Source organism: Ceratotherium simum, unplaced genomic scaffold (genome assembly GCF_057802395.1).
Source record: "Ceratotherium simum simum isolate JZ-2026a unplaced genomic scaffold, ASM5780239v1 HiC_scaffold_43, whole genome shotgun sequence".
Classification (NCBI taxonomy): domain Eukaryota; kingdom Metazoa; phylum Chordata; class Mammalia; order Perissodactyla; family Rhinocerotidae; genus Ceratotherium; species Ceratotherium simum.
In genome coordinates, this window is record NW_028261259.1 from 2,075,732 (window position 1) to 2,103,333 (window position 27,602).

Below are 27,602 nucleotides of genomic sequence, written 5' to 3' on the forward strand. Positions count from 1 at the left end.
AAAAAGGAATAATGTCTAAATTTTACCTTGCCAGGCATATTTCTTCCCATTTAAATCAATAGCAAAATCTTCAGGGTAGAAGTCAATTATACTAGAATCCTGTATCAGGGAGAAAAGCAAAGATTCAAAACAAAAGTCACATATTTCTGTTATAAAGAATTTGATACAACTTTCATTGGAGTTATCAGGCCTGATAAAATGAAGTTTCATTCCTTTTAAAAAGTGTTATTAAGATATCAGGTCACTAATCCCGGGCCTAGTAAAAACAAAATTAACAATTTTATTTTAAAAGATGAAAATAAAAAGGCCTTATGATCAAAGAATTTTAGAACTGACGACTGTGGGCCCAAGACAGTGAAGAGTTTATTAACTCTAATAATTCCTACTTCTCAGCTGGGTGTAACTCTTTCTAGCTAGGACACAAAACACACGCAGCGGTGACTGCAGGTAAACCAGCCTTCATGCTCTGGTACCCACCACACATGGCTGGAACCAATAAAAATAATGACTTACAGGTATGCTGAGAACAAAATGACTGTTATAAGAATTTCTCCCAAACACATATCAATTTTATTTACTGGGTAGGGTACTGATGGCCAAGGAAAGCAGGGGAAAAAAAGTAGTAAAAAATATACAGAAGAATCCAAATACTTTTACTTTGTTTCTGGACTTCACTATTGTAACTATAAGATGCAAAAGCAATTGTGACTAGTGCTAGCAAAATGTACGACAAAAATCCAGTTATCAACACACTCAAAAACTAAGACACTCACAGGATCACTCATGAGCTTCCGCCATGATGGAGGTAGGAAGTTACCACTTGCAGCTGGAAAAACTCCCATAAGTTGTTCCAGTGGTTTAAACTACAAGGAAGAAAAAAAGTTTAAGATAAGACACAATTTTTATCTAAGCCAAAATTCTACAAATGTTATGGCTCTAAATACTCAAGCTTACCGGTTTAGTACCCTTCTCAAAATCAGAAGGCATGTCTGCAATACCTTCAAAGTCTGAAGCAAATGGTGCATAATGAAATGGATAATACCACTTCCAGGAAGCACAGCCCTAAAATCAGTAAAAACAAACAAAAAACAACAACAAAAACAAATCTATGTTAATGATGGACACAGTAAAGACAAAAAAATTAAACTATCAACCTATAATATTCTACCGATAAAACATATGACTTTTGGTATACATTCCATATATTAATTTTTTTCCATGAGTCCTAAAAGATGCTTGCATTAAATCTAAACTTTTACTTCGTATCAACGGCTCCTTGATTTCAAAAAATACTGCAAAGCATCTTTAATAATCAGTAGTTAATACCAAACTTTATATTAACAAACACAATTTGGTGAAGATTTTTATCCTTAAAATGTGTTTGGTGACATTTCTTTCCAACTCGAGAGCTGCTATCATCCCATAAAATGAAGAACAACTGCAGCTGACACTCACTGAGTGTACAGGTGGGTAAGGGACATCACTAGAAGAGTGACTGAGAGTAAAAGAGCCAAAAGTTTCATTTTACAATTCCCTATTATATTTTCATGTGACAACTTTCTCTTTACTTTAAAAATATTTAAGTAAACCAATCAAAAAGAAAAAACAGTAAGTTATACTCAAAGAAAAGAGAAGCCTTCCTGAAATGAGTTTTGACTCTGCGCCTAGTGAATTAAAATCCTGAGGGTCAGAGCCGGCCCAGTGGCACAGCAGTCAAGTTCACACGTTCCACTTCAGCGGCCCAGGGTTCGCCGGTTTGAATCCTGGACTCGGACCTACTCATCGCTCATCAAGCCATGCTGAGGTGGTGTCCCACATAGAAGAACCAGAAGGATTTACAACTGGGATATACAACTAGGTACTGGGAGCTTTGGGGAGAAAAATGTTGAGGGTCGGAGTAAAACACGAAATGAGAATATTTTACAATTGATACTTAGTGTATTAAATTACTTTCTACTTTCCAACAAACTTCACCTATTCCCAAGTCACATCAAATTTGCTTCACTCCCCAAGCACGAAACCAGGTACTATCAGTGCTACAATCCCCTATATGTCCGCCTAATCTCTCACCAATCTGACATCTCATTTATCAAAAGCTTTAAGTCAGATACAGATTACTCCAATGAGAATGCACTTCATGTAACATCACTACTCTATATGGAGGAAATGGTATCATTCAAATTCTTACCAGTTATTTTCCAGGCTTTTGTCCTTTGTTCAGTCATTTAGCGACTGTGTATTAGTTACTCTGTTATTTTTTATTCCAATTAAACAAAACAATAAACTTTAATAATTTTAAAGACCAAGTACTCTCAACCACACTATTTAATGTTGAAACTCTTTAGCATAACAAAAATTAGCTTCGTTTATATATTAACACCTAAGGAGCTTCAAAGGCTTTACAAACAAATCTTATTTAAAGTAATGAATTTCTTTATAGGAAGCTTGAAAATATGAGTTTGGGTTCAATTTCAGAATATAGCTCAACAACACACACTATTATAGAAATAACTATTTTCTTAAAATGATTAACTAGAGATTTAGAGGAAAATATTCATTTTGTACCTGGTAATAACATCGAAGAACCCAGCAGAGCCCTTCAACGTAAGACGGTACAACTTTACGACGGAATTTGTCATCAGCTGCATCAACATCAAATTTGTTCTTGTAGTACCGCTGCTTCCAACCAGCTTCCCAAAGCCTAAAAATCAGGCAAAGCCAGTTCATGTTGAATTAACACACTTTCAGTAACTAGCTACCAATTTATCATCCAAATCAATTTATACTTAATATCCAGGTAAAATGTAAATGAGTTAAACAGTAATATTAACATAGCTTCATTTAATTATTTCTAAAAAGTCCACTTTCACAGGATTTATTATCAACTTAAAGATAGTTAAACGTTAAAAACTCACTGATTCTAGAAAGATCATTACAAAACTACAGTAAAAAAAAAGAGAATAACCATTTATTAAAGTAGATACACAACACTTGTTTGCTCAGATTTTCATACTGTTTTACATGTTTTTTTGATTGTAGAACAATTCTAAAACTACATTTTAAGAGGCAAATACTGAAGATATTTTATATAGTTCAAGTTCCTCAGTTTGTTAAAGTATATCTAAATTACACAAAGAAAGTCAACTAAATTACTTTTTTAAAAAAGAATAATCTAGAAGCCAGGCAGAAATTATGTATATACCTACTCTCCCTATCCTTGGGCCTTCTCCCTCATTCAGCAAAGCGTTGTTGGCATAAGTGAAGGACACGGACACACACACACACGTTCTGGTAAAACTTAGAAGGAGGTCATCAATTCACTAAATTTTCATTAATCACTGAAAATACAATGTGAAAAACCACATTTTCACTCAAAGTATATTTTTTTATTTTTTTAAGTACTCATTTCTCAATCTCTGAAAGATTTAAAGATGCCAAAGAATACTAAAAAAAAATCAAGAATGATCAAGAACATCAGGATGATTCTCCACTAAGGGCTCTTTTCTACCATGTGCCAGATCTTACTAATTAATTGCAGTCATGTTTCAGAATACACCATATTAATTTTTTTATTTACTTTTTTTTTTGAGGCCGATCAGCCCTGAGCTAACATCCAATGCCAATCCTCCCCCTTTTTGCTGTGGAAGATTGGCCCTAGGCTAACATCCATGCCCATCTTCCTTTACTTTACAGGGGATGCCGCCACAGCATGGGTTGACAAGCAGTTGAACCTGCGAACCCCAGGCCGCCGAAGCGGAGTGCGCACACTTAACTGCTGTGCCACTGTGCTGGCCCCTACACCATACCAATTTTAACTTTGCCCCCACGCAAAAGATTTACAGAACATCAATTAGGAGAAATATCTTCTATCCATAATGTTGAATCTCACTATTTTACAGAAACTATTAATGAAATAAATGCTAAGAACTCCAAGCATTTCTTGATAGAAGCAATTCTACTTTGATTATCTTCAGCACCAAAATTAAACAATAAAGTACTAAAAAAATGAAGTTAACTATTAAGCTGATATTGATCATGATGGCTACATGGTAAAACAAAAAATATACTCCAAGAGTTGCAGAAGCAGAGGATAAAAACTCAGATCAGGTAGATGCTCAATCACAAGTCACCACAGATCTCTGAATCTGACATCAAAAGATGTTGGGAAAATACAGAACCAGACATCACACTTCTGAAGTTTCTAATCATAAATACAAACACATCATCCACGTCCTATAAAAGAAGCATGAGCTGTAAACCACTACTGTTTAACTCTGAAATAAATCATTTTGCAAAATTCTAAATGAGTTACAATTATTGAGGTTGTTGGCCCTTTGCACTTGAGCCCAGGGTTCAAATCCAGATTTAATCACACAAGAAGCTGTTAATCTTATTATATAATGATCTCAAACTTCTGTATAAATTAAAGAATCCAATTTTCCTATTATAAATTTTAAGTATATAGCTAATGGGAATCTTCTCTGTCATGAAATATAGTTGTGCATATGCAAGTTCGTGGTTTTTAAAAATACATTTCTCTCTTAACCGAAAGCCTTCTGCATATTTCATTTTAAAGAAGAAACTTTTCAATTGAGATGATTAAAACAAACTATATCAAGTAACCAAATGTAACTGAACTTTCTGGGTTAAGCAGCTTGAAAATTTAATCTCATAACAGTAACATTCAGATCACATAGAGCTAAACACCTCATGTCTAGCCGATCTAGTGCCTGGTCTCAGAGGGAAAAGTGGCTTGGAGGACGAAAACCAGCATGCATACTAATCTAGATACTTAGGTTTAACAGCTATAGCTTACACATCTCACTGGAATTTGCTGACTATCCTAACCCTCCACATTAATTACTGGTGGATAAAAAGATCACAGGCAAACATCTGAAGGCACTGCTGCTCTAAGCTAAATAGCATTCATTAGACAGCATCTATTTCAGCAATTTGCTAACAAAGTGCTACGAAAAAATGGCTTCACCTGACTTTATCCTCTGGTTCAGGTTCACTGTCACTGTCTTCTGCTTTTCGCTTAATTCCTCCTATCGGAGACGGGGAGCCATCAGAAGTGGAACTCGTATTAGGAGATACTGAAGGACTCTGTACACAATTATGACATTACAGAGGAAGGATTTAATTATTCATTTCACATAAGAAGTTACATCCAACTACTGTTACCACCATGCTCCACAGTAATACATTTTTTTTTAAGCTATTAAATAGATATGGTAAATATATTTAGAAAGTATAAAGACTGATCTTGGCCTACTCCACCTCTCCAAAAAAGAATAATATAGTACCAAGCCTCCTACGCTTAAACTCAAAAGAATTTGAACATTAAGGTAAAAACTGCTTCAGAATAAATAAGAAAAACTTAATTTCATAGATTTTTTTTTTTAATTATAGGACTTGAACTTTTTTTTCCTTTGGTGGTTCCCTCGTGTTATGAATTTGTGATCACTTTCCACCAATTAACTAACAAAGCTGTAAGGGGAAAAATATATATATATGTATATAAATTAATACATAAAATACTCAATGCTGGTGAGAATAAAGTTAGATGTAAGTGGTTCAACCTAGTACAACCATTCTAGAAAGCAACAGTTTAATGAGACTCCGCCAGATATCTGTTAAACTATTTTATACATGTTGTTTTAAAATTCATTGTACAAATAAAATCTATTAGTCATCTTAGAAAAATGAAGCTTTTATTATTTCAAAGACTTGGATACCACTTTAAATTTACCATTATCTTCCCTTTGTACCTAACTCAATGAACACAGTAGCACCCTAAAGTATTTTAATATTTAACTAAAAAATTAGGGGCAGCTTGGTGGCATAGTGGTTAAGTTCACACACTCCGCTTCAGCAGCCCGGGGTTCACAGGTTCAGATCCCGGTCGCACACCTACACATCACTCAGCAAGTCATGCTGTGGTGGCATCCTACATACAAAATAGAGGAGGATGGGCATAGATGTTAGCTTAGGGCCAAACTTCCTCAGCAAAAAGAGAAAGATTGACAACAGACGTTAGCTCAAAGCCAATCTTTCTCACACACACACACACACACACACACACACAAAAATTAAAATGTTCTGCAACTTTAATGTTAAATGACCAAAAACCTAAGTGGCAGAAAATGTTTTCATGGTAAAGTTTTTCTTCTGTTATTCACAGTATATTAGATATTTCAAGTAAATTATTTTTAAATCGAGAACTCAGGAGCCTATTTTAATGATACTGTAACTAAAACCTCAGCATGAAGGTAGTTCACAACAAAGGCCAAGAAAAGTTACAACAAAGCAAAACTATATTTCACATAGAGCTCACAACACTTTCCTTTAATAAATGTATAATATCAATTTTATTCATGATACTGTATGGCTAATACTATCAAAAAAAAAAAAAAGAAAAGAAAAAAGAAAACAGGGGCCAGCCCTGTGGCCTAGTGGTTAAGTTTGGGGCCCTCTGCTTCAGTAGGACGGGTTCAGTTCCCGGGCACAGACCTAAAACACTCGTTGGCAGCTACCTATATACAAAATAGAGGAAGATGGGCACAGATGTTAGCTTAGGGCAAATCCTCCTCAAGCAAAAAGAGGAAGATTGGCAACAGATGATAGCTTAGGGCCAATCTTCCTCACCAAAAAAAAAAACAACAAAAAAAAACCACAAAGAATAAAAATAAATCCAGGAAGGCACTGTTGTACTTGGAAAATGAGATGGGTATTTTCAGTCAGACACATCTGAGTCTGAAATACCAAGTGCAACCTTTAACAGCTGTATGGCCTTGGGCCATTTATTTAACCTCTGTCAGCCTCAACTTCAAACAGGGATGATAATGTTCTATCTCTTTACAGGTTATAGCAAGGATTAAATGAAACAATATATGTAAAACATCAAAGCTGCCTGCCTGGTGCATGGTGGTTAACCATTCAGTAAGTCATCCCTATTAGTTTTTAAACAACACTAATCCATTTGGATTAAATTATGAGAGTGATATTCCTATCAATCATCTAAGTACAGAGAAGTTATAAACAAAGCAATCTTTCCCAAATTCACAAATAAGATATAAATTATCTTTAGACAACAAAAATAATATACCTTCGAGGGAAAAAAAGAAGAAAAGAAGTTGTTTGCTCTTTAACGCTAAATATCTGCTGCTCTTTTCTGCTCTATCTCTACTAACAAAAGTATTCAGAAATATTCTTTCTTAAACATACCAGAGTCATACCAATTCATTCAAATTTCTTTTTAAAAGCTGTTTTTGCAATCAAAGTTTACTAAACTGAGAATGGTCGCAAATATAATGAAACTACACTTCAGAATGCAAAATTTAAAAACATATTTATGAGGAAACAGAAGCTATCTAATAAAACATTAACCATGTTGACCATCAGTAGATACCAGTCAAGTACTGGAGCCCAGCACACCCAAACAGCTCAGAAAAAATAACACAGCAAAAATCCATAACTGGAAAGGCTTCCTTTAAATAAACTGGTCATTTGGCTTCATGATTTCCTTAAATTCAACACATTCTAGATGAAAACTCCTCTATGCAAAGATTCCAGTAGAAATAACTGTGTCAAGGAGAATTAAGACAGGATCAAATAAGCAACCTAATCACCAATCTCCCCATTCCTATTCCCATGGCAGACATTAATCAACATAGTCTAATCCTGTGGAGCCTGAATATTGGAATCTTTCTCAAAGCAATCATAGCTGGCAAAGTTTAAAACTACCTGCCTCCCTGAGATTAAGAAAAAAGCATTTTATCATCAACGTGGTGTTAGCAACACTAGTCACTCTCAGTTCATTCTGTGAGGACGGTAGTCACTATAATCTTAAATGACGGACATCAGCTTTTTCCATTCTACACAAGCATCTCATTGCAAAACCTTTCACTGACTCTCCATATCCCACTCTGTTAATGGTGTAAGGAATAAGACAAGAAAGCAAAAACAGAACAAAAAACACAACAGAAACCCCAGCCGCTTCTCTCAGAAGATGCAAAATCTGTTTCCAAATTCCAAATCTAAGGTCCTAAAACTTCTAAGTGTGAATTTATGGGAATATAAATTCAACCAGTCTCATGATATGGCAAAAATTTCACATATAGGGTTGCCTTGTGATAAAGGATTTCAGCATCAATAGGATAACTATTAGAATAATGAAATTTAAATATCCCAACTTAGGTAATTTCCTTGGATATATCATAGCAAGAGTTTACATAGGATACTGTACCTTATATAATATCTTTCCTCCCTCTACAACACTCTCTCTTTCTCTCATGCCTACTACCCTGAAATAAGCAATAGCTTCGATTACCTTTTGTCTGTGTACATTAGTTCACGGTCTGTTCCCTTACCCCTGCTGCCGCCCTGCCGGGTGCTCTGAGCTCATGGTCTGCTGCCATTACAGGAAGCTACTGAACAGAGCATAGCCTTGCTGGCTGAGATGATTTGCTTCTGCAGTCTGGATTACAACGTTCAAATAAGGAGGAATACCATGAGGCAAATCCATTCAGTTCCTGAGTTTATAAATAGGGAGCAACCGAGCCAGCCCTGATGGCCTAGCGGTTAAAGGTCGGCGCGCTCAGGGCTGGCCCTGTGGCTTAGCGGTTAAGTGCGTGCGCTCCGCTACTAGCGGCCCGGGTTCGGATCCCAGGTGCGCACTGATGCACCGCTTGTCCGGCCGTGCTGAGGCCGCGTCCCACATACAGCCACTAGAAGGATGTGCAACTATGATATACAACTATCTACCGGGGCTTTGGGGGGAAAAAAAAAAGGAGGAGGATTGGCAATAGATGTTAGCTCAGAGCCGGTCTTCCTCAGCAAAAAGAGGAGGATTAGCACGGATGTTAGTTCAGGGCTCATCTCCCTCACAAAAAAGTGTGGCGCCCTCTGCTTTGGCAGCCCAGGTTTGGTTCCTGGACGCAGAACCACACCACTTGTCTGACAGTAGCCATGCTGAGGTGGCGGCTCACATAGAACTAGAAGGACTTATAACAAGAATATACAACTACGTACTAGGGCTTTGAGGAGGGGGAAAAAAAGAGAAAGACTGGCAACAGATGTTAGCTCAGGGCAAATCTTTCCCAGCAACAAAAAAAAGAGCTCTAAAAAAAATTTGGATAATGAGAGCTACCTTAAAATATGTATTCAGATATATTCCACGTCTGAGTTGGAGAGTGAGAGTTTAGGCAGTGAGGAGTACCTGTATTTGACAAACTGAGGAATACCATTCTGCAAAATGCCCATAACTGATCCCTGGGAGGAAACGGGAAATACAGCAGCAAAACCACCCTCTTCTCTTGCTCTAGCTATGAGACATTTGGATGTCCTGTCATGCTTCTAGCACCATCACCACCCAGTACCTTTGGGGAAGCAGGAAGCACTGGGGCCCGACTGCATTAGAGAAACACTGCAGCCACTTAGCTAGCCACATTTACATGTATGTTCTTTTCTTTCACATCATTTAGATATTTTCATATTAATAAGGACTTAACAGAGTTAAAAATATCTCAAGGCAAAAGAAATTGAGAAAAACTATAAAACAAAATAACGCCAGGCTAAGTGATAAAATTCACACACAACTGTAAGAGGCATCTGAAAGTCACCACTCTTCAATGCTACATAAAAATAAGTTACTTACAGAATTATTCCGCATCCTCATTTCATAGGCTGCTTGTCTCGGATTACTGGCTACTTGAGAACCTGGTGAATTTCTTGAACCCAAGGCATGAGGGTTTAATATTCCACCAGGAGTGAAAGCTGGTTGATCTCTCTAACATAAATGGAAATGAATGTAGAAATTAAAATTAAATCACAACACAGTTAGATGACAGGAAGAAATGAAGGCAATGGAAAAGAGTCCCTGCTGTAAGCTCTTTAAAGATGAAATGGATTTCCGTTAACATTACAGGGTTGTCTACAGTTTGATTTGATGGTAACTTACCCTGTAAACAATAGTCTGTAATATTTAATAACTCTGCTATAAAAGTACATATAATACACTTTTCTGATACATAGAAGCTATTCAAATCTCATTAGGTTATTCCCTTACGTTCACTTACAATTTCAAAACGCATTCAAGACACAATTTTAGGCAAATAAAGATAACTATTAAGGTAAAAAATAAGCCAAGAGTTTGATTTATACTTAGGAAATACAACTTCTATTTATCCTTCACCTTGATGGAATTTAACTCTTTGTTTCCAATTAGTTAGAGCTATGATTATAGCTACAGTAGGTGACAGTCATGGCTGACTGATAAAAGATATTTTTTAAACGGACACTGACTGAAAGAAAATAATAATATATAAGGTAGACATCAAACATGCCCTTCCCTATCTCAGTGGTTCTGAACCTACCTGCAACAATCAATAACTCTACTTTTCTCCCTTATAGGTTCCTGAAATTGCTCGATTCTAATAAAATATAATAATAAAAGGTGGTCCCCAAACTCCATTTGTTTAAAATCCAGTAAGGAAGACAAGAAAAACAAAAACTTAAGAAGTTAAGTGACTATAAAGTGTTATGCAATTAACTAAGCAAACAAATATCACAAGCGAGAAGCACTAGAGTTAAAAGAAAGGACTGCTCAACCTGGATTACAAGCAGAAGCAATAGGGAGGCCTCGTGGAAAATGTAAGATGGGAGGGAGCCGTGAAGTCAGAAACCCATTTAGAGGGACCAAACAAAGGCAATGCTCTGAGTCAGGAGGGACTTGGGATATTTAGAAGACAACTGGGGAAAAGCAGGGTGAGAACTTGACCAGATCATAGTATGCTCTGCATGCCAGACTAAGATAGAACTGGATTCTGCAGAAACTAAGGAGTCACTGGTAATTTCTGAGCAGAGAAACAACAAAGTTTCGAGTGTTGTGTTCTAGGAAGAGTAACCTGACAAGGATATAGACAGAGTGTAGTAACTTTCAAGAAGATACAAAGAGCTAACTATTTTTATTACAAAAACAATACCCAATTACCGTAAAAAATTCAAATAGCTAAGTGCTACCCGGCCCCTCTGGCCCATCAAGTGTATCCCCTCAGACTCTAGAGCTTAGAAAGGACTTCTTTAAAACTGACACCAGCATTCTTTCTCCAGGTAAGAGGCAGCTGGGTAGACATTACGTCTCTAACAAACTACTGGATAAGGAATAAAAAGCTATCTTCCTCCCAAATTGTAAATGTATGTTATTGCCAATCTGATGACATTAATTAAAACTCACCTTCATTCTCTTTCTCTTTTCTTTCTGTCGTCTTCTAAAACTGTCCTAAAAGTATAAAATCCACATATTCTGTCAAATAATTACACAAAAATGTAAGAGTTAAACATTACCAGGAATGATTTGGGAGACAAAGTTTTAAAAGAAGACCCCAGAAACGTAACTAATTAAACTAGGCAATGGACTATATGTTCAAAGTGCTGCTTATCAGAACTTCAGATAGACAGAGAGCATTCTAAATTGAGTTTAGATACAATTTAATTATTCCTCTTAATTTTTTTCAGATAGTTTTTGATATCATTTCAGGAAAGAATGCAAGAGTCATAACAAAGACCCTCTGTTTTACCCTGGAGCAAGTAGCCCACCAATACGGAGAAGATACAAACAAGTAACTCCCCACTTACTTTGGGCCACTCAAAGGCCTCCTTTACCCCAGAAAGCATTCCTCCCACGCCCAAGTTTCTGTGAGCATCAAGGCACTGAAATGACAGCTACGGTGGCCATGGCTGCTGCTGTGGACTAAAACAGGGGCCAGCAGGTACTGTACTGACTATCATTCTACTAGCAGCTGCACTTCCATCACTTCCAAGTCAGTACTGCCACCTGCAATATAATACCCTATTGAGAGCTGAAATTTGTGCTTTCTGCCAGGAGGGGGCTGAATGCTGGATACATGGTGACTGACGAACTTAAAACCTCCTAAGACAGCAAAACCACCAATTCCTTTAATCAAGCTTTTGCCCCATCTTTAAACTTATCTAGGTCACCAATGACCCACAGACTGTGAAATCCATTACTCAGTCTTCAGTCCGTATCTGACCGTGACTCTTCCTTCTTGATCCGTGCTCTTCACTTGGCTTCCAGGACACTACACTCACCTGGTTCTCCTCTTTCACTCTTGCTGAATGCCCTCACTCCTCAACTTCCCAACACCTTAATATTGGCGTTCCTCTTCACCCAGTACTTGGATCTCTCACTCTCATGGGAGTGATCATCTAGTCTCACGGCTTTAAACACCATCTACGTGCTGATGACTCCCCAGTCAGGACCTCTCCCCACTCAACATCTCCACTTGGGTGTACAAACTTCACATGCCCCAAATGGCATCCCCACCCCTAGCTCTGTGCCTCCCAGTCTTCTTTATCACGGCAGCTCAGACCATTTTTCAATTGCTCAGAAAAAATGCTTTGGAGTCATTCTTAATAGCTTTCCTTCTCTCACCCCTAGCATTTAATTCACCAGCCAAATCCACTAGTTTTACCTTCAAAACATGTTCAGAATCCAATTACCTCTCATCAATCTCCACTGCCACCATGTTGGCTCCCTTGGATTATCGCAAAAGAGCCTAATTGGGCTTACTGTTTCTATCTTTGCCTCCATACAGTTAGTCTCAACAGGGCAGCTAGAGTGATCCTTTTATAATACGTGTCAGATCTTGTCACTTTTATACTCAAAACCCTCCACTGATGCAGAGTGAAAGCTAAAGTTCTTATAACGACCTATAAGGTCCTACCAGATCTGGCCCTCCACCATCTTTCTGACCTCCTCTCCTACCCCTACTACTTTCCCTTTGCTTCCTCTGTGCCTGCCACACTGGCTCCTTGCTGTTCCGTGAACATCCTGGGGAAGCTCCTGCCCTAGAGCCTTTGCACTGGCTATTCCTTCTGTCTGAAATGCTCTTCCTGCAGACACCTGCATGATTACTCCCTCATATCCTTCAAAGTCATCTGTCAGTGAGGCCTTCTCTAGTCATCTTTTCTAGAACTGCAATGTCCTCACGTCCACCTTCCCAGATATTTCCTCATCTGGTTTTTTCTTCACAGCACTTATCACTCTCTAGCACATGACACACTTTACTCAGTTTCTGTGTTTATTGTCCATCTCCCGCGGAAGAATATCAGCTCCATGAGGTCAGGAATTTTTGTCTGCTTTTTTCTTTTGTTTTTTGTTGTATCAGTAACACAGAATACTATTTGGCACACGGTAAACACTTAATAAATATATGCTGAATAAATGAAGAAGATTTGCAAGACAAAAGGCAAACATCAAAGCTCATAAAATAAAAAGCATCATATTTCTGACCTAACTGCTCAATTTTAATAATAAATATTGATGTATTCCTCTTTTACCATGTATTCTGCTGGTCAGTTAAATACCTATTTCTAAGGGTGGTAGTTACACATAAGCAAAATAGGTACACCTGGTTGGACTTTACTGCTCTTTAATTTTTGTGTCCTATGAACTCCTTTGGAAGTCTGTCAAAAGCCGGAGACACACTTCCTGGGAAAATACACACACCTAGATACCATTATATTGAATTTCTGAGGGTTCATAAATTTCCCCGATGTCCAACCATGCTGACAAACATCATATGATGTCAGGGATACCAAAAATGATCCAAAGCTTTAAAATGCCCTCTCTGCCAGGCCAGCTGGAAACTTTATTACTCAAATCTGAAGCACTCTGGTATCTATCAAATCCCATACATCCCACTCTAATGGCAAATATCACCAATACTTAATAGTACAGAGTAACCTAAAACCACATAAAAGGACTGTTCTAACGTGAGGCTTTTACACCAAGTACCACACCGTACGTGTAGTTTTTTCTTAAGCATAAATGGCAGCAGGTCAGGTGGAGCCACCATAATTGTTGAAGGCTTAGTTAAAAATGGCTGTGCTGATAGACATTTGACATCCTAGACAAAGGCAGTTATGCTATTTAAATTTTACATGTGAAAAATTCTGGCCATCACAGAAGATTACCAAGTACGAAAGGCTTTAAAAAGAACACTTACAGTCTACTCACACTGTTATATAAAATGGTACCCAAGGTTCTAAAAAAGAGATCACTAGCTATAGCATACAAAGCTGAAGAAAATATAAAATCTTGTCAGATGCAATGACATGTTTTAATCTGTTAGGAGATAATGAAGCAATGTAGCAATATTATTATGTTGCTATTTGCTCGAAATAGCCATATGACTTTTTATAAAATCAGTTTCTAAAAGGATTTCCTTCACTCTCTTTCTAAAAAGCTACTATCTGCTCATTTTACCCACTGCTTGCCTCCCTTGCCACTCTTTCACAATCACCCTGCAACCTACTCTGCCTCCAGGCTACTGCCCCTCCACCCCACTAACTCTTCAGGACCTCTGAGCCCCTGGCCACGGACTAGGGGCCTATCTCACTCTGACGCCTCCGGCAGCACCAGTGGCTTCTCATCTCTTCAGGGATTTCCTCCCATCTTTCTAGAACTGACTCCCCTTTCTCCTTAACATCCATGCTTCTTAAGGTTTCTGTTGGAGGCACTTGAACTCCACACAAAGCTCCAGGGATTTCAACTTCACACTCATGACGTGAAGTATTCTGCTAATGTTCTCAAATCTCCTTCCAAAAGACTTCTGCCCTGAGCTTTACACGTATCCATCTAACTGCTTCACGGACTTTTCTCCTCTCAGGTGTCCTGTGACCCCTCCAACTCAGTATCTCCAAAATCAACCTCAATTTCTACCTTGTCCTCACCCCAACCTGCTCCACCCCCACTGCTTGCTGTCTCATGAACGGCCCAACCACACTCCCAACTGCCCAAGCCAGACTGGACTTCTCACCTAGGCACTCACTCCATCATATGTCATCAATTCCCAAGTGCTTTATTATTTTATTTCCTTCTTTCATGTTTAATTGCTTACTCAGAGCTGCAGCCCTCTGCCTAGACTGATGCTATCTAACCCAGAGGCCCCTACACTCCACTACCAGAGTACAGAGTTCCTAGGTCTTCACCTGACTTCCACAGCATAAACATTTCCTATAAAACATGGCATCCACTAGCTCATTCCCAGCATTCTTCCAGTCTTGGAACCCTCATTTCACATCCCGTTGATCAGACACATGTTTGGATTTTTATCTTAATCAGGATTATGAAGAGAGAAAAAAATTACAGTGCAATTCACACAGTGTACAATACACAGTTCCACACAGCAAGCATCACAGCCTTTATAAAATAATCAAAGCACTGGCCACTCATGATTACATTGGCGTTTGATACACTATAATAATATAACAACGCAAAGAGGTTAAAAGTACAATCACAGGATCATCACAGCCTATTAGAGACAGGAGCAATTTAGCTACTGCAACAGAAACACTTTACCTCATCATCCTTTCTCTTTTTAAAAATGCTATCCTCAACTTCCCCAACTGCTAACATGATCATCTGTACTCTTTGCAGATTGACATAACCACTTTCTGTAAGATAACCCTGTAAGTGATAAAATACATGTAAAATAATCTTCTTATAAAAGCAAATACTTCTGTTTTGAAATTATTCAAGAATGAACTCACCCCAGTTTTGTGAACCACATTTTTGTATATGTTAACCAAACGGTCAATTGCACCTTCCCTGCCACCAGGAAACAAACATTATGTATTAGGACCAGTACGCACTGTAAGCAAGAAGGCTACAACAGGAGCTTAAAAACCCACACAAACACACATACCGAATCTCTAACGACGGCAGGTGAGGAAGGAAGTCATTTCCCACAAAGAAGCACATGAAGACCCAGTCATCAATGCTCCTCTCGACATCAAATGTGAACGGTAGGCTGGCCATGGTGAGCTCTCTTTCCAAATACTACAACCAAAAAGGAATGCTGCCATTAAAGCTATGAAACGGCACTCTGCTTTAGAGGGCTGATTCTAGTGATTGTTGCTCCATACCTCACGAAGAACATTAAGACGAAGGAAGATAAACTCTCCTGCTGCACAAGGAAGACTATCTGCAAGTTCATCGTGCTGCAACAAAAGGAGTAAAGACTAAACAAGTCTACTCTAAACCCTGTAATTTTTTTCCAGCCAAACGAACATTACAGCTTTTTTTAAAGCAAGATCCATTTTAATATTACAAGTACTAAATAAAAATGAACTCACCAAACCATTTTAAAACTAAGAATTACCCATAATCCCAATCATACCTAGACCAGGGATCGGCAAATGTTTTTTGCAAAGTGCCAGATAGTAAGTAAATATATATATTTTAGCCTGTGCGGGACACACAGGGTCTCAGTTGCATATTCTTTCATGTTTTATTTCGTTTTTACAACCTTTTAAAAATATAAAAACCAGGGCCAGCCCCCTGCATAGTGCTTAAGTTTGGCATGCTCCACTTTAGCGGCCAGGGTTCACAGGTTCGGATCCTAGGCCTAGACCTACACCACTAGTCAGCCGTGCTGTGGTGGCAACCCACATACAACATAGAGGAAGACTGGCACAGATGTTAGCTCACAGCTAATCTTCCTTTAAAAATAAAAAATAAAAAAAAATGTAAAAACCATTCTTAGCTCATAGGCCAAATCTAGAGGGCTGGAGTTTGCCAATCTCTGACGGATAGCCAACCAGTATTTTGATGTGTATGCCTCTAGACCCTTCTCTGTGAGCATACAGTATATTTCTTACCTGCTTTTTTCACTCACTATGTCTTTTAAAGAGGTACCATATTCTTAAAACAGATAGAAACCTCTTTAGAGACTGGATATAATCAAGTGAACCCAAAATATGCAGAAACTAGGAGTAACGTAAAAGTATCAAGAAGTTTAAAGTATCAACAAGTTTAATATATTTGATTTGTAGTTCTTTTTAAGAATAACCATTTGAAACATTACTTGTACAAACAAATCATGTGCCATGGACATTATTACCTATGAGACTTAAGCAACGTATACTTACAAGCTATGTTAGAAAAAGTGGAGAGTAGAAAGAATGAGTACATGCATGCTTTTGAATGTGTCTTTAAAGAGTTTTCAAAGACACATTTCTACGAGAGGGAACAGAGAAAGTAGGTAAAAAATCTAATCAAAAATAGTCTTCTCTTTATTTTAAAAATGAAGCAACCTGAATATATTTAATGCTGTTCAATTATACACTTAAAAATAGTTAAAATGGTATATTTTGTATTATATATATTTTATCACAAAAAAAATAAAATAAAATTTTTAAAAAATGAGGCAACTACCATCTCAAATTTCTTACCTTTCCCTTCTTTTCTCTTGGCAAACCTTCACAGTCCTTAACTTCATGTCCAAACTGATTACAAAGAGCACATGGCTTGGGTTTGTTTGGTTTGAATTCTTCTCTAATAATGGTAAAGTTGGGTTCATGTGTAGCAAGGCCGAGCATAATGAGATCAGCTATCAATCAACAATGACAAAACACTGAACCGTGAGCACTTTCAGAAGATCCTTACCATAACCAAAGACATAAGACATTAACATAACACAAGACACCAACACAAAGAAAAGCCCAAAGGAGCACACAAACAGAGGCAGCAAAGCCAACATGCCTAAAACTTCCTAGTAGTTCTCAGTCAACAAGATGTCCCCCAGATACATGGGGTAGAGTGTAGACTACCACTCAGGAGTCAACACTCGTCCATTTTAAAGGTATGTGCAGCCATATTAAAAGGTAGAAAAATGTAAAAAAAAAAATTAAAGATAGGTAAACATTAATTACAGATTAAATAACTCAGTACTAATTTCCTCTCAAACATAAAATCAGCAAGGCACTTTAGAATTTCCAGGCAATCATGAATAATTCATTACTATACACCAACTCATCAACTTGCTATGGTTTAATCCAAGAGACTCAAATTCCAAAGAAGAAACTTACCATCTCCTCCACATAAGCAATGATGAGTGTTTGGGTCATGGTTAGGCTGAGCTAAAGGAGGAGGAAACATATATTTATTATATTTATACCAGAGGAATATCACATTTTACCATTTTCTATATAATGGCTTGTCAATCAGATATTCATAAGTGATTTTTACCTCTTTGTCTTCTAATGTAATCCATAATTTTATGTTCTCCTTCACCAGGAGCACTAGCATCAGATAAAATAACCTATAAAAGACAGTTTTGAACACTTTCAGCTCATCTCCAATTTTCTAGGACAAAAATCAACAGAACTGAGTATCTTAAAATAAACTGGGATAATTCTATTAAGATGTTATTAATTGGAAATTTTTCTTAATAAGGTGTGTGTGTGTTAAACACCAAAACTATTTACTTACTGCATGGAATAGAAAATCAAATGTCTGGGTTAAACTTAGCCATTAGAAAAACCGACCAGTCACAAGTCTCTACCATTCTCACTGCTACCTAAGGATACAGCACTGAAGCATACAAGCCCTGGGAGTAATCAATAAAAGATACCCAGTAAATACAATTTACCATACCTAATAATAGGGAAATAAGCTTATGAACCTAAAATTACACAAAAGTTTGTTTAAATTTTACTTAAATACTTAGGAGAACACAGTTATTCTTTAAAGGCAGCCCCACGACTTTAATTTTGCTATATTTTGATTTCAAATAGAAATTTTCATTTAAAAATTACTTTCATACATAAATAGATATTTTTTAAATCATGAGTACCATTTTATGGCTTCATAGTGACGGTAAGAGGACAAAAAATTGGCATTGAGAGAAAATTCGACTGTCTAAAACTGGATCATGCAAGACATCCCATTTCTAATAACCCTGGCAGCTTCTCCTTTCCTCTGACAGTCAACTAGTATTTCACAGGGGGGAAAAAAGAAAAAAATACTATCAGTCATATCAAAGTATAGACTCAAATATCACCTTCATCTTTTTGAAGTACCAAAATGTGAAACTTACTGTCAAATTTTTCCACCCAGGATCATTATTTAAACGATCAGCTATGTAATAGCAAAGGCATTTAGCAAGATTGTCCATGAACTCGGTTCCCTAAAATGATAGAAGGAAATAAATTAAGCTATCATTTAAGAGTTAGCAATAGCCAGCAAAGTCTGAGACTACTTACTGGTGTAATACAGTTGCTGTCAAATCTTTCTTTTATTTCTTCTGGAGGAAGAAAGCCACCTAGAGAAAAGGAGGCAATGTTTTGTTATCCCCATAAAAAGTGAGGTAAACTACTCAATGTTAAGCCCAAACAACAAACACAGTAAGTTCAAATACAAAAAATGAGAAGTATTGTCACTTGAGGAACAATGTTCCCCTTTCTGGGAAGAAAATAAGATTCCTCTCCTCAAATTTAAATAAAGCTTTAACATAAGTGTCAAACAATATATAGTACACAAAAGATACTATATTGTTATATAAAAATATAAAAATTATGATGTTCTTCCTAAGGCTCTCTGCAGCAGAATACACACACGGGTTAGGGGTTCTAATTTGATACCAGTTCTTAAAATAAAGGTGCCTTAGAAAAACAAAATTAGGGCCAGCCTCGTGGCTTAGCGGTTAAGTGCGCACGCTCCGCTACTGGCGGCTCGGGTTCAGACCCCGGGCGCGCACCGAGGCACCGCTTCTCCGGCCATGCTGAGGCTGCGTCCCACGTACAGCAACTAGAAGGATGTGCATCTATGACATACAACTATCTACTGGGGTTTTGGGGGGAAAAAATAAATAAATAAAAATTATAAAAAAAAAGAAAAACAAATTAAAATGCTGAATTTATCACAGCTTATGATAAGAAATAAATGATAAGAAATAAAAATATCAGCTAGAGGGATACAAAAATCCTATTTTTCCCTCTGTATCACTGATTAGCTTTTTCTCAAGACACAAACATATTTCATAACATGTTCAAGAAAGAAGACATCTTTAAAATCGAAGACAATCTGTTATAGATACAAACAGGTTTTAGAGTATTAGTATAAGCTACAGCTAAAAGTAACTATATACTCGCATACTTCTAGCAAATTAAAATAACATAGAATGTATCATAATTGCAGGCTTGACCTGACTACACTATGGTGTCTTTTTTCAACTTCCAAGTGTAATATCCTGAGGCAATAAATCGTGGCTTTCCTGGTCTATCACATCGCCCTATGTAACAAAACACCAAACAAACCACTCTACTACAACCACTCCCCACCTCACACACAGGGGTCCTGGGAAAGAACCAGTCAGAGTGGCCATGAAGACCTCTTGACCTTTCTCCTCTCTGAGCCTTAGCCAACTCCTACCTATGTACCCATCAGGAATTTCAAGGCTTTGAAGAATTGCAAAAATGGCCACATGCCACCCCTCCCCTCCTCGAAACTGAGAGAACCCTGGGTACCTCACTGCCCCGGTTCCTGCTACATCAATCTATACTGACAATGTGTGTGACTTGCTGAAAGCCTGGAAATATGGATCACATCATCCCAGGCCTCCTCATATAGACCTCTGAGTTCTAAGAGGAAGCAATAGGCAAGCTACCAAGACTGATTTGAGGAAAATCTTTACAGAATGGTAGCTTTCTAATAACCCCCCTTAGAAAAAAAGAAGTAAGAAGCACTTAAAATATTTCTATTTTACAGATATATAAAAGTTAGCAGAAGAGCCGCACTTGTCCTGAGAGGGACCGACAATCTGCTCTCCCTACCAGAATTCCCTCCTTGTATTCCCAAGTTTCTCTTTTACTGCAGAGTTTGGAAACAAATAGTGAAGAATTCCATTAACAACTTTTCCTCAACAGTGAACATAAATTTTCCTTGCATATTCTGGGATTCTAAGTAAATTAAAACCTTATCTATTTGTAAGAAAAAGTGGCCGCCCCTCCCCCTTCTGCATACATCTTATAAAAAGTCCACCTTCAAGACTCATTTTCTTTACCTTTTGCCAGTATTTCTTCCCTGACTCGCTGCTTCTCTACTGCTGCTTCCATTCCTTCCTTTGATGCTCTGAACCTCCTGGAACGCTGCTGGCTCATTTTAGCACGTGGTGCCTGAAAAACATGTATTTCATATTCACATAATATTATTCAAAATATTTGCAACTAAATCTGCACATTATTTTGAATCAGTTGTTTTTATAAAAATAGTACACTAAAATGGAAAAGGTAAGTAATATGTCTAATAATCCTTTCACCACAGACAGGAGATCCTGAGGACTTAAATTTGGACCAAGAACCTAAAAGCTGAGCTCAGTGAGTGACATATCAAATGGACAAACATCCTATGAAGCCACAGCACTTAACAGTGCAGTTAAGAGGCCACAGCACTTAACAGTGCAGTGCATGACCTAATGCCAATTCCACTGGGTTATGGTGCTTCAAAGCACCCAAGAAGAAAGCTCACTTTACTCAAAGACTCAGCCAGCATACAATGACTACAGAACCAGGATCAGGAAGAGCTTCCTTCTGTCCTTGCCTAAGAGGAAAGACGGTCTCCAAATGAGATCCACAATGCCCTATAAAAGCAAAAGAAAACTACTTGATCTGTAGGACCCCAAGGCACTTGCATTTTGTACTTCCCACAATAAGCTTCATAATCACCACTCTGTCTCTACAAGCACAGCAGGAGACAGGGAACAAGGTTTTTACCAAAAGTACTTTTAAATCATTCTAACCAAGTGAAATTTAAATCACTGGATAAACCTGAATGAAGTGAACTGGACTGTAAGATTCTGAAGTTACTGAACTGAGTTTTGGGGTTGGAAGGGACTCTGAAGTATCCTGTCTACAAAAATAAGTTATTTTATATTCTCTTTTAAACAGTTCCCTTTTCTGTAAAATGAGACCACCTAATCTAATTCTTTCAAGCACCAAGTTCTATGATCTACATTTATATTTTAACAAAAAAACATGTTACAGACATGAGCACGTACACAACGCACACAAATATGTACATATTTTATACTTGATCTAGCAGTAAGGGCATACTGCAGTAAAGTTAAAAATTTTCTTCAAGAAACTTAGCTAATGTGAATTGGAATATGCTCCAAATAAGACATATTCCTGTTCCCTTTATTCTTTACTCCACTTTAACTACAACTTAACAAGTTATCAGGTAGCTAAGATTTTTCTTTGAGTAAAGAGAACCTCACAGAAAAGTTCATCTTCTTGGACCCAAAGTTTTCTGGATTTTCAAAATCATTCCATTAGCTACTACAATTGCAAAATCTAAACGATAAAGAGAATCTATTTGCATATGGCTAAATAAATTTAGGCTTATGATTTACCTTAATTTTCCTTGAACCCTGGTATATAGTTTGCTAATCAATTATAACCTAAGCTACTTGATATTATTATCATAGGTCAGTAAGTTATTCCCCTCTTAAGGTCCTGTGATGACTAATCACCGCCTATAGGATAAAATCCAAACTCCTGAGTGTGGCAGGTGAGGCCTTCTTCAAGTCATCACTCTACTTCCCTTTCCAATCTAAACTCCTACAGTTGCCCAAATATGTCAGTGTGATCACAGGCATGGAGAGTGTGTTTACCTGCCACATTTGAGAAGTCCAGAAGGTCCTCCCTCCCCATATCTGTCCCATCCATCCCCTTCCACTGCCCACCAATCTCCAATTATTCTTTATCCTTCAAGAAATGGGACAAAAGTCACCTCCTCTCTATCTTCCAACTCTCTTAGTAGCACTGACACCTTCTTCCCTCAACATGCTGCATGTGTTATCTAGTGCCTATAAAGTCCATAAATAACTAACCTCACTCATTTATCTAAGTCTCTGTCCCTTTACTGGGAAGCCCTTCAAAAGCAAGGGCAGTCACCAACATCCCCAGCATTTCACAGTACTTGGTACAAAACAGGCATAAAAAGTGTCTGAATGCATGACTGAAGGATGAGGCTTGCTTTCTCAAATTTACCACACTCAATATTTTTCTTTATTTAGCTGACTTTCATTCTAGACACTGGGAACACAGCAAAAACAAAAACGGAGAACTCTAAGTTAATTATTTTAGCACTGACCACTCCATCTCTTGCCATGTAGAGAAGTCGTCTTGGTCTTACTATATTGAAAAGTCTGTCAACGTATTCAAAAATTGCAACAATTGTTTCATCTTCGTTTTTTGGTGCTGGTCTATAATGATAAGCAAACAATGTAATATAACATAGTACTCCTCTGTAACTGGTGATGTCAGTGACAAAAACAGGTTACATACTTGTCTTCAGGATGAGTACAGGGATGGATGATTCCATTCATATCCAAATACAGATTACCAAACTCCACGTCATTTGGATTAGGTTTACTGGCATCAACAGGAACCTTTACACCATTGCATTCTTTTGGCTATGAGGAAATGATAATTAATAGTAGTTTGATTGTTCAAGTCTGAAATTGATATAACCTAGGCTCAGTATGTACCTGTGTTTCATTTCTGAATTGGAAATAAAACACTTTAAGCAATCTTTAAATTATAAGTTATCTTATTCCTTAAAGCAAACTGAAGTAGATATTTCATTTGTACAAAGTAGACAGCTTCCAACACAAGTTAATCTTCTCTATGTGGGGGATAGTTATCAAATTTCCAAATCATTCAGTTGTCCAAGCGAGAGACCAGGGGAGTCACCTTAGAATTCTTTTCCCTTACCACCCATTCCAATAAGTCCTGTCAATTTAACATGCAAAACGCTAACAACATCAGGGCATCATCTCTCACCTACAAGACTGGAACGGTCTTCGTATGGACTGCCCACCTCTAGACTCTCCTGTCTCCAGCCTACCCTCTATGCTGCCAGAGTTTTTTTTTCTAAAATACAAATGTGGCTGCATTTTAATCTTGTCTGATTCTCCCAGTGATTCCCATAGTGGGTGTAAACCAATGAGCCTGGACCCATCCTAGTCTCCTGTCCCACCACAATATTGTTCAGGTCCACCCCATCTCGTCTAAGTTCCTGGAAAACGCTCTCATCTCTCAATGTCTTTGCACACTGCTTCCTCTCTATCAACACCCACTTCCTGAAATCTTAGAAATTTTCCAGGGTCAGACTCAGATCAAATGTCGTTCATTTTATAACACTTTGTACACATCTCCTAAGAAATTAACTGCTCTTCCTTCTGCATTTCCACAGAATTTTGCTTATTCACTTGTAGCACTTCCATGGTTTTATAATTAATTTGTCATTCCAACCCAGCTACACTGTGCATTCTTTAAGAGGTAAGGACTGTGCCTTACTCACTCCTGGAGGCACTCAATTATACTTTGGTGATAAACATTACCTTTGTCTTTTTCTCCCAGAGCTTCAGCAGATGATAAGAATATGAGATAGGTTTTTACTGTTACTAATAGTAAAAGTCACTTAAAAAATAATAGTTCCCCAACACATGCAAAGCATCATTTGTAACAGCAAAAAACTGTGAACAATTTAAAAGCCCACTATGTACATGCTACATCATGGATGAACCTCAAAAACATTCTATGTGAAAGCCAGTCATGAAAGACCACAAAAGATTCCATTTATATGATCCAGAATAAACAAACCTATAGAGACAGAAATAGATTAGCTTTAATCTGAGGGTAGAGGAAGGGGAAGGGAGATAGGAAGTAACCACAAGTGGGTACAACATTTCTTTTGGGAGTGATGTAAATGTCCTAAAATTAGATAATAGTGATTGTTGTACAACTCTGTATATATACTAAAAACCACTGAATTGTACGCTTTAAATGGGTGAACTTTATGGTATATAAATTATATCTCAATAAAGCTATTAAAAGTAGATAAATAAACGGTCAACTTAATTAGGTAAAAAAAGAGCCCAAAGAATGGTTTAATAAACTGTGATATGTCCATATAGTAGAATATCAAATAGAAGTGAGATTCAAAGAAATAGAGCTGGATGGTCACAAATATATTGCTAAGACAAAAAGCAAGCTGCAGAAGAACACATACAGGACACCACTTATCCAAAGTTATCAAACAGACAAAACAATATTAGGTATTGTTCAGGGATGAATACATATGCAATGAAAGCAAAATTAGCAAAGCAAAGGAATGATAAACACCAATTTCAGGACAGTGGTTATCTTGGAGAGAGAGGGAAAGGAATGAGATTGAGCTTCAGTTTGGATTTATAATTGGGAGAAAAGGATATCAAAAGAGATTTAAGGGCAGAATAGGGAAGAAGCTATCAGACAGTGTTCCATACCTCCATGCTATGAATCAGGAAAGAGGGGTTCAATCAGAAGCAGTGAATGGGATAAGTGGTAAGGAAAGCAGGAGGTCAATTTTTGGGGGTCTACTGAAAAAGATAACCTGATGACCCCCAAACATAACAAAACAAATTCTATGAAGGCAGGAGGCTCTCTGCCTATCCAACTAACCTCTACACTCCAAAGTCCACATTTTCCTCTCTCCTGCACCAAATAGACACCACACTCAGGAGAATCCAGACCCACTTTCTTTCTGCTCCCCAGGAAGCCAGATAGTTAGTATTTTAGACTTGTTGGCCATATGATCTTAGTTGCAACAACTCATATCTGCCTTTGTAGAGTGAAAGCAACCATAAAGAATACAGACATGAATGGGTATGGCTGTGTTTCAGTAAAACTTTATTTACAAAAACTGTACACTGGCTTGCTAACCTCGGCCCTAGTGCCTAGCACACCACTAGGCATATTGTAGCTCTTCAACGGATGTTGCGTATAGCTACATGAGAATTTCTACTTCCATTACCTAGAAAGTATAGCATGGGGAAGGGTGCATGGGGAGGTCCTAACTTTGAGAAAAGAGCTCCAGGCATTCCCAATAAGAAAACCGAACATACTTTCCTCTCAGGAGTTACTGTAGATATAGTCAACACATTAATTACGTAAACTTAGAGTTTCTTTCTTCAAGAGAAGATTTTGATGCTCACCAAAGGAACTCACTCCTCAAGAGCCTTGCCAAACACAAGCCAACGTGTCTCCTGCTGCATTCAAGAGATCCTCAATCAAAGGGCAGCTAAAAGCAGAGCCACTCTGAACCCTAAAAACAATTCATTTCAAAGAACTTTTCAATATCTCTTGGATTTACCAGATGATAAACTGAGCACACACTGCAGCCTTCCCTTTTTACTCCAAGACCACATGAAAGACTAAAAACAAACAAATAATCACAACTGCATAACTGTACTGGAATACCAGAAGAACCCTCTGCGGCCGAGAAACCATGAGGGATGCCTGAAATGTGGAAAACTAGATCTGACAAGATGGAGCACACAGCCTAAAACATGCAGAGAGGAGTTCGGCAGCCAAGCAGTGGGAGAACACAGGCTCCAGGCCCAGAGAGGGGGCTCAAGGGATAGTCTCTGGATGATCCATCACCACCAGCAGCAGGAAGAGCCAGGTGGGTCAACCCCTGCACTCTCCTCTCACCGCCTCAGGTCCCACGTGCACCAGGCAACTTGAGACAGGCATTCCCAGAAAACACGGGTGCTTGAGCAGGAAAAGCAGTGCAGTGCTCTGGCTCACGAGCAGTTCCCCAGAGGAACAGGGAGCACATCTACCCAGAGGGCTGGCAGTCAAGCTGTTCCGCCAAGCAGGAATCCCACTTCTCTTCCACTTCACAGAAAAAGAAAGGGATCTATTTATCCCTAATAGGCAGTTGGGAAATTATCCTATTTGTACACAAAGATGCCAAGGAATCAAGATAAAGAAGATATTTTAAGGGCCGGCCCCATGGCTCAGCGGTTAAGTGCACGCGCTCCACTACTGGCGGCCCGGGTTCGGATCCCGGGCGAGCACCGACGCACCGCTTCTCCGGCCATGCTGAGGCCACGTCCCACATACAGCAACTAGAAGGATGTACAACTATGACATACAACTATCTACTGGGGCTTTGGGGAAAAAAAAAAAAAAGGAGGATTGACAATAGATGTTAGCTCAGAGCTGGTCTTCCTCAGCAAAAAGAGGAGGATTAGCACGGATGTTAGCTCAGGGCTGATCTTCCTCACAAAAAAAATAAATAAATAAAACTGTTTAAAAAAAAAAAAGAAGATATTTAAAGAATTAAAGATGGTACAAACATGCAAATAGTGAGTCTGTATAAAAATACACTCCACAGGTTTTGAAATAAACCCCCAAAATGAATTTCACACCAACTTACTCTTCCAATCTTATAATAAGGCTTTCTGGCTCCTCAAATGTAAAGCTGAAACCACTACTGTTAGTGATAGCTAAGTGTATGCATTTTTGTGTAAACCTGCACAGTATTTAACAGCAGCATTAGAAAATCATGAATCATGCCTGAGGTTCCACTGTAACATTGAGTTCTCACTACTAGAAGTCAGATGCCAAACTACAGCATTTGGTTTTAGATTTCCCTTAAAGCAGCTTGGAACTCAAGAACTGCAGAACATGGGTGATATTTTGGGGAGAAATGGTCAAAAGGCTAAGGAAAATTTCAAATTGCAGTATTTTGGTTAAAAATTCAGGCCATAAATTCGGTACAGTTGCCAAATAGAAAATTTTAACATCTTTAGTGATTAGTATTTTTCAAGTAGTATGTATCTTAGGTCCTCATTTTTATACCGTGTTAGTCAACAAGGACTATTAATTATCACTAACATTTACAAAGCACTTAAAATGTGATAGGCACTGTTCTAAGGGATTCTACTCATGGATTATTCCCC

The 27,602-nt window shown here is 38.0% G+C and overlaps 1 protein-coding gene across 1 annotated transcript in view; it reads right to left on the minus strand.

The window, feature by feature from the left end:
* LOC147911370 (5'-3' exoribonuclease 2-like) overlaps positions 1-27,602 on the minus strand; it is a 76,045-nt gene that overhangs the window by 31,699 nt on the left and 16,744 nt on the right. Inside the window, 19 exon segments of the mRNA XM_087428021.1 lie at positions 27-99; positions 774-863; positions 955-1,062; positions 2,566-2,701; positions 4,988-5,106; positions 9,659-9,790; positions 11,237-11,281; positions 15,386-15,493; positions 15,577-15,634; positions 15,732-15,865; positions 15,952-16,026; positions 17,260-17,417; positions 17,896-17,946; positions 18,056-18,128; positions 18,906-18,995; positions 19,072-19,130; positions 20,871-20,982; positions 22,961-23,072; positions 23,155-23,282. Of these exon segments, the coding sequence (XP_087284147.1) occupies positions 27-99; positions 774-863; positions 955-1,062; positions 2,566-2,701; positions 4,988-5,106; positions 9,659-9,790; positions 11,237-11,281; positions 15,386-15,493; positions 15,577-15,634; positions 15,732-15,865; positions 15,952-16,026; positions 17,260-17,417; positions 17,896-17,946; positions 18,056-18,128; positions 18,906-18,995; positions 19,072-19,130; positions 20,871-20,982; positions 22,961-23,072; positions 23,155-23,282 (1,861 nt within the window).